This window comes from Antrostomus carolinensis, unplaced genomic scaffold (assembly GCF_000700745.2).
Source record: "Antrostomus carolinensis isolate BGI_N321 unplaced genomic scaffold, ASM70074v2 scaffold11306, whole genome shotgun sequence".
In the NCBI taxonomy this organism is placed as follows: domain Eukaryota; kingdom Metazoa; phylum Chordata; class Aves; order Caprimulgiformes; family Caprimulgidae; genus Antrostomus; species Antrostomus carolinensis.
This window is the reverse complement of record NW_010319789.1, coordinates 6,264-13,735: the sequence shown is the minus strand read 5'-3', so window position 1 is coordinate 13,735 and position 7,472 is coordinate 6,264. Positions and strand designations below refer to the sequence as shown.

Here is a 7,472-nt window from a genome sequence, read left to right as displayed (position 1 = left end):
CTCCTCCTTCTCCTCCTTCTCCTCCTTCTCCAGTGTACTCGGCCTCCAACCTCCTGGTGCTGTTAAACGACTGGATCCTCCGAAAGGAGCTGCAGCGGAGCCTGCCCGTGGTAAGGCAGGTGTGTGCGTGTGGGAAGGAGGATTTGGGACACATGGCTTCTTCCTTGCAGAAGCTTTCAGGGAGTGTCTGTAGAAACTAACAGGTCTGCGCTGTGGCCTCTCTTTGCGATCAGGTAGGTAGAGGCCAGAGGCAGCCTCGGAATGCAGGTAAACAGCAACCCTGCCCCATAGCTCCTGGCTTGGAGGAGTGGCGAGAGCACTCCCAGGACTGCAGAAATCAGGCCCTGACTTGCACCAGCAGCTCCACTGGGTTGGTTTGGTTTTTTTGAGAAGCTCAGAGTGTGAGATGGGCAAAGGTGTTGCTGAATAATCATTGCTGTTTCCAGAGCAGTGGCTCTGGAACACTGAAGCTCTGATTCCATCCCTCAGACTCTTCCTTTGCACATACCATTGCGTATATGCTGAGCAAAACAAACATAAGCACTTTGCTTCTCCCTTGCAAGAGTCCCAGGCTGGCTCCCAGCGCTTGTTAGGCCCTTTGGGGATGAGGAGGAGGGTGGTTTTTTCCCAGACAGGCCTCTTCTGTTGCAAGCCTGCCCACTCTGTGGGTTTGGGTGTTGGCAGCTCTCTGGCTGGAGCGTCAGGCGTGTAACAGGCAGAAATGCAGTTTACCTGGTTGGTAAAGACTGTAGTGTAATTTCAGCTGTATTTGTCTTTATTGGTGCTTTTCAGTGGGTTAAATCCTGTGGTTGGCAGCACCAGCGAGCAGGGGAAGAGCACCCTCTGTCTTGGAGTTCACACCTGGGATCTGGGCTGATGCTGTATTTAGTGGGTGTTCGCTCTGGTGTGACTGTGGGCTCTGGGTCCTCTTCACTCTACTCCAAGCTTACTCCTTGCTCAGCGCTAACCAGGGAGGAGGTTCATCGTGTATCCCAACTCTGGGACAAGGAAGGGGAGAGAGTTTTGCCGTGGAGTTCAGGCACAGTGTCACAACCCAGGAGACTGTCCTGCTGTGTCATTTGGGGTAGAAGGCAGCCCAGGATACAGCCGTGATGTTCTCCCTGTGCCTGGGGCAGCAGCTCTGTGTGGTGCTGTGATGTCTCAGTCTACCCCTGCTTGGAGGTAGAGAAGTGGGCTTCTGTGTAGAGTCTGGCTGCACTTGTTGTTTCTGGGACTGAAACTTCAAGGCCATCCAGTGCTTATTTCTGAGGGTTCCACCAGGCTGGGCTGTGCTTCTGCCCTCGTTAACTCACAAGCAGAACCTGCATCCTGTCCCCCTCCTCCCTTCTGTGTTTTGCAGTCGCTGCCCCAGCAGAAGCTGTTGACCTGGCTCAGCGTGCTAGAATGCGTGGAGGTCTTTGCAGAGATGGGGACAGCCAGGGTGTGGGGGGAGATGGGCCGGTGGACCATCATTGTCCTCATCCAGCTGGCTAAGTAAGTGTCGCAGGCGGAGGGGAAGGGGCAGCGTGCGCTGGGAAAGGGGATCTGGAGGGGACTTGGCAGTACCCCAGGAAAAAGCCCAAGCAGGACTGAGCTGCCAGTCCCTGAGGCTGGGGGAATTTGAAGCCCCACAGTGGGCTGGATACTGTGCCACAGAAGGGGGACACTTACCCCTCTTGCCTTGCCAGTTGTCCTAAGCAGACCTGAGCAGATATCTCCCTCTTCTGTGGAAGCCACCTTCCCAGCGCAGCAGGAGCCCAGCTCTGTAGCCTGGTGTTGAAGGCTTCCATGTGTCTCTCCACAGAGCCATCCTTCGTCTCCTCCTCCTGCTGTGGTACAAAGCTGGCATCCAGACGTCTCCTCCCATCGTGCCTCTGAACAGGGAGCAGCAGCAGCCTCTCCACCCCCAAGGTGAGCCCACGGTGCTGTCATCATTGGCTTGGCACCTTGCTGGTCTGCATTGTCTTGCCCTGCTAGGAGTTACTCATCAGAGCAGTGGCTTGGACGGGACAGGGAGCTGTAAGGCTTTAGCACAAAGCTGAGCTGCCTTAAACTTCCTACCCTCTGCAGAGCACGGGTTAGCTTAGTGGCAGGGTTGTCCTACAGTCTGGAAGGAGGGGGTGGAGGAGTCTAAGCCTGGAACCACTGGGTGAACTGTGAGTCGAGCCATGTGGCTCCTGGTCTGGGGGTGAGGAAGGAGATCCAAGGCCTGGGCAGTGTCAGGCAGATTTACCTTTTCACCCTCTGACAGCTCTGCGTAGCGTTAGCCTCTCAGGATGGTCCTGGTTGCATGAGATTAAACCTGCAGTCTGGTCTTCTTCATGGCAATGTAGAGATGGGTGCTGCCAGCTCTGGAGTGAGGCATATTCACTCAGAGCCTGACCCCTGTGGCTACTTTCTCCTGCAGACATGGAAGACAACTCCTCAGGGAAGGATCAGACCTATGTTGGCAGGCGTTCCAGCCGAGTTGTGCGCTCTCTCCAGAGCAGTAAGTAGCTGAGCCTGTTTTTTGTCTTTGCCTGAGCTGTTTTTGCTCTGTGCCCTTTATATATGACCTGGGTGTGGACAGTAAAGAGCAGAACCTTGTATTGGGGCATATCCTACCAGTTGCTGCTCCCTGTGGGTGGCGAGGATATCAAAGCAACAAGGATTCAGGCACGTGCTGCAAGACTGGCACTGGGAGTTGTATTTTCCCGAGTGAGCTGTATGACTGAGACAACCCTTCAGCATGGTTATGCTTTGAGGAGCACAGACTTTAAGAGAACCCGTCCCTGCTCTGTCCCCCACTGGAGGCAAGCTCTGAGGGTGCTGTTGTGCACAACTCTTCAAGCTTTCCCTTTTCACACCTTCGCCGTGCAGAAAGCAGCAGGGTGATGTGGGGAAGTGCGGCAGGAAGGTTTTATCGGTGTTAGTGACCTGATCTGCTTGTTTCAGCCCCATCCCTGCAGTCCCGGCACTGGGGATCCCCCCAGCAGAGGGAGGAGTCGCAGAGCCGAAGAGCAGAGGAGATGAACCAGCCTCCCACCCCTCTGGGTCTCCAAGAAACCATCGCTGAATCCATCTACATTACCCGCCCTCTGCTCCACCGTATCCTGCCCTGGCTGTGTGCGGGCACACGCCGTGGCCCTGGTGCGGGACAGAGCTGTGACAGGCTTCTCTCTCCTGCCGCTGCTCAGCTTGGGCAGCAGCCTCGGGATTCCTCCCTTCTCTTACATCTTGATGGCTGGCCTCAGCCGCTGGAGTTGTGGGTGCAAGTCCTCCAGCCCCTTCCCTGGGCCCTGCCAGCGCTGCCTTAGACTGTGTTCTCATGGACGCTGCAGAGCTTTGCTGGGACCCAGGGGATCGCTTGTCTGCCTTGGGCATCTCTGATTCGCTCAGTTCCTTGACTGTGTGTTTTTAGTATTGAGTTTAGGAGTGTGGGGCCAGAGATCCTGGAAACCCTGGCTCCTCTCAGCAATCCTGGACATCTCGAGGTCAGTCTGAGGAAGAGTCTTTGCAGGTGCTTGAGGTTGGTGGTGGCTGAGCATCACACTTCTCCCTGTTCCCCAATCCTGGGCGGGCCCTCCTTAGAGAAATACACACAGAGGCTGGTCTTTGGCTGGGAGACTGACACACTTGGGGATCTTCTGCAACACTGACAGTGCTCTGTGTCCTGAGCTGGTGCAGCCTGCTCTGAGGGGAGCTGAGAACGGAGGGTGTTTAGAAACCTGCTTTCTGTTCCCTGCTGGCTGCTGTTGCTGTGAGTTAGCTCTCTGCCCTTCTCCTTCCAGTCTGAGCTTGCTGAGTGATCTGAAGGACCTGAACAGGCGAGAGCGAGCAGAGCTGAGGCGACGAACCATCCTACTGCTGTACTACCTACTGAGATCTCCTTTCTATGACCGATACTCAGAGTAAGGGGCCCCTGCTGGGCTTTTACTGAACATTTCTCTTTTAACAGAAATAGCATCAGGGCACTGGGTGAGTAGATCTGAAGAGGTCTGGGTGCCTGTGGCACCAGGTTAATCTGAGCTGAGCCCTTGGGTTACAGCTGCCAGTGCTGTTTGTGCATTCAGCAGCTGGGGCAGGAGGTGTCCCTCTGGACTCGTTCATACTCTCTCCCTTCCTAGGGGCAGGATCCTCCTCCTCCTGCGCTTGTTGGCTGATTACGTGCCTGGAGTTGGCTTTGTCACACGTAAGTGGGCCCCACTGCTATATCCCCATTTCTGTTGGGTGGAGAAAAATCAGGGGAGGGACTTTATAAGGGCAGTTAGTGATAGAACAAGGGGAAATGGCTTTAGACTGGAAGAGGGGAGGTTTAGATTAGACATTAGGAAGAAATTCTTTGGTGTGAGGGTGGTCAGACACTGGCCCAGGTTGCCCAGAGAAGCTGTGGATGCTCCTCCCTGGAAGTGTTGAAGGCCAGGTTGGATGAGGCTTTGAGCAACCTGGTCTAGTGGAAGGTGTCCCTGCTGATGGCAGGGGGTTGGGACTGGATGAGCTTTAAGGTCCCTTCCAACCCAAACCATTCTGTGATTCTATGAGTTGGGCAGAACGTTTGTCAGTTGGTTTCCAACCCGAGGAAGGAATTGGGAAGTCCCTAGCATAGTTAGCACCGGTGTTCCCAGTGTTGATGCTTGTGTTGTCTTAAACTGGAACAGGAAAGGATGAGTTGCATGATGGCTATTAGGGACCTGTGCTTGACCACAGTGGTGAACCCCTCTGTCCCCTCCCAGGCTGCAGAGCTCTGTCTCTGCCAGCTAGGCCTGTTCTGGGCTCCCTTTCTGCACCTCAGCTGCTGCACCAGAGCCCTGCTTTGCAGCCCTTGGCTTTGAACTCTTCCTTGATCCCCAGTCTGCAATGCAGATAAGGGTAAACAGGTGCCTGGAGGTATTGACCCAGCCAGGGGACGATTGTAAATCAAAGGGCCAAACCAGATCTGTCTTCTCCTAGTCCTCCACTAGAGGATCCCTTTGTTATGAGCCAGAATTCCACTTCCCCCCCCTTACCTGCTGATGGGAAGCCTTTTGTGGAGCGATTCATGGTGATGTGGCATTAGATCAGCCTGGCATTGTGGGATTGTCCTTTCTTTGTGGAGTTCACAAAGCTGGAGCCACTTCTTCCTCGTAGTGATTTTGGAGAGGCTTTGGAGCCTGCATTAAGCCACGTGCTACATAAGCATTTTTACTCTAGAGCAGTTGCTTCTGTGTCTGCACCTGCTTGTTACTGCTGAGTTGTCTTTCCTGTGCCACAGCAGCATCCTCCTGACTCGCTGCATGTGGGTTTTTCCCTTGCACATCGTAGAACCCCCTTCCTACTGGAGTTTGGACATGTCAGCTCAGAGGGAGTGGTGTCCCACACCATGGCCATGCTGACTGTGTTTCACACCCTGCTTGGTCCTGCTGTAGTCTGTGGTACCACATCCCAAAGTTGTCTCTCATCTTGGGAAAAGTAACTTCTGTTCTTGGGTTCAGCTGAGTTTTATAAGTGGAGGTTTGGGATTGTTTGGTACCATAACAAGAAGGGGGATATACCTCTTCAAATTCTTCTTCTATACAGCTTCAAATTCTTGCTTTTCTGAAGTTTGTGATCCCTCTGTTCTCTTGTTTCAGGGCCACTGATGGATTACTTGCCTGCTTGGCAGAAAATCTATTTCTATAACTGGGGCTGATGAGAAGATGATGATTATTCTCTGCTGAGATCATGACTGGACATTTTGAAGGAGGGCAAGCAGGCTGGGGGGAGGGATGTTGATAATGTCTAATTTTCAATTAAACCATCCATGAGAAGCTCCCGTTCTGCAGGGTGGGGAGGGGGGTGTATGTAATTTTTTTAACAGATCTAGCTGTGAAGGATGGACACCACATCTGTGGAGAGACCCTGGCCACCTCTTTTTCTGGACTGTTCTGCAGCTACAGTGATGGTGATGGGACAACCTCTTTTTTTTATTTTTTTATTTTTTTTTTAAGCATTTTTCTCCTTTTGTACAGCTGCACTGTCATAAAGCCAGGCAGCGCAGTAGTGGTTTTTGGAGAGCACTGTCTCCCACCTCATGGCACTGAGATTGACCTCTGCAGCCTGCTTGTGCTGGCCGTGCCTAACCACTCTGCTTGGAGTGGGTTTGTCTGTCCAATAAACTGACTGAATGGAAAGAACAGAGCTGAAGGACCTTCTCTTCCCCTGTTTGCATGGGGTCCCCTTGGATCTGGTCAGCAGCAGGTTTCTCTAGCAAGAAGGATCATGTTTTGCAGGTGTCAACCCTGGGATCCACTGTCCCAGAGTAGCTTTTTGCCCTGGTCTGTGTCAGGCAGAGTCCCAGAGGTTGCTCAGCTGATGACCATAGTGTCCATCACTCCAGGTGCCTGGTTCAGTCCCCAGTCTCCTGGGGTTCCCCTGGGGCCATGGAGAGCTGTGGTTTGCAGGCTGTGTGCTAAAAGGGCTCGCAGAATGGCTGCCAGGCAGTGCTCTGGGGCTTGGCCAAGGGCAGAGGAGAAATTAATTAAGCAAACACTGCAGTACCACTCTTAATAAAGGGCCAGGAGAGGCCTGAACAGCTGTAACCATCTTTTGGTATCTGCTCTGCAAACTGCTGGACAGTTCAGGCATTAGTGACCTGCTGTGGAGGCTCCCTTGGCCAGGACAAGGGGGTGGTCATCTGTTGGCACTGGGTTGCCCCAAGATGCGAGCCCTGTGCGGAGCTTGGGAGCTGGAAACAGCCGGGTGTGTTGGCCTCGAGTGGGTGATAGGAGCATCCCTACCTGAGCCACCCGGGAGGTGCTCTGGGGTTGCAGGGGTCACAGCCACCTTACCTGTCCCACACACACCTGTAATGGGCCACCACAGCTGGGGACACCAGGGATTTGTCAGTTAGTGGGGTCTGTGTTGCCACCTCAGTGGGCAGCAGTGCCCTGTAACGCATCAGGAAAAGCCACGAGTGAGGGTCTGCGAGCCCTTCCTTTGGGCTTTTAGCAGAGGAAGATGCAGAAGGCTGTGAAGGCTGGAAGGTGTTGGGATGGGGTCTCACTCCTGGGGACAGGGAGATACTGAGATGAAGGTGTTTGCTTTTGGAGGGGTTGAGAGAGAGGCAAAGGGTGGTGGTGAGGGACAGGGGAACAGCCCTGGAGCTGTGGCTGCACCAGGGACTATGAGGGACTATGAGCAGCTGGCACCAGGCAGCCCAGGACCAGAAGATTACGTACCAGATGGGCACCTGACCCAGTTGGTATCCCAGGGCCACCAGCGTGTCTCCTGTGACCTCAGCATCAGAGCAGCCATGCAGCTCTGGCTCCTGCTGCTCACCCTGCTGCTGGGGGCTGCCCTCCCACGGCCCCTGCGCCAGAGGTGATGGCACTGCCCCCCTCCTCCTCCTTCCTGCCCGGGTACCCCAAGAGCTCCTGGCCCAGGCGTGGGCTGGCACTGGTGGCACCAAGCCCTCAGGAGCCATCCAGGCTGGGTGACAATGAGCAGGGCACAGTAGTGCTTGTGCCAGCATGGGT

General features: G+C 54.4%; 2 protein-coding genes across 2 annotated transcripts in view; both read left to right on the top strand.

Moving 5' to 3' along the window:
- Nucleotides 1-38: 38 nt before the first annotated feature.
- PEX16 (peroxisomal biogenesis factor 16) lies at nt 39-6,011 on the top strand. The gene is made up of 9 exons (XM_010169386.2): nt 39-110; nt 1,361-1,494; nt 1,805-1,911; nt 2,408-2,488; nt 2,935-3,087; nt 3,401-3,473; nt 3,771-3,890; nt 4,107-4,171; nt 5,589-6,011. Exons 2-9 carry the CDS (start codon nt 1,427-1,429, stop codon nt 5,645-5,647), a joined length of 726 nt encoding a protein of 241 aa, XP_010167688.2. The 5' UTR covers nt 39-110; nt 1,361-1,426; the 3' UTR covers nt 5,648-6,011.
- Nucleotides 6,012-7,249: 1,238 nt separating this feature from the next.
- FREY1 (Frey regulator of sperm-oocyte fusion 1) overlaps nt 7,250-7,472 on the top strand; it is a 576-nt gene continuing 353 nt past the window's right edge. The window contains exon 1 of the mRNA XM_029085292.1: nt 7,250-7,318. Coding sequence (XP_028941125.1) covers nt 7,250-7,318 — 69 coding nt within the window. The remainder of the gene's footprint in view (nt 7,319-7,472) is intronic.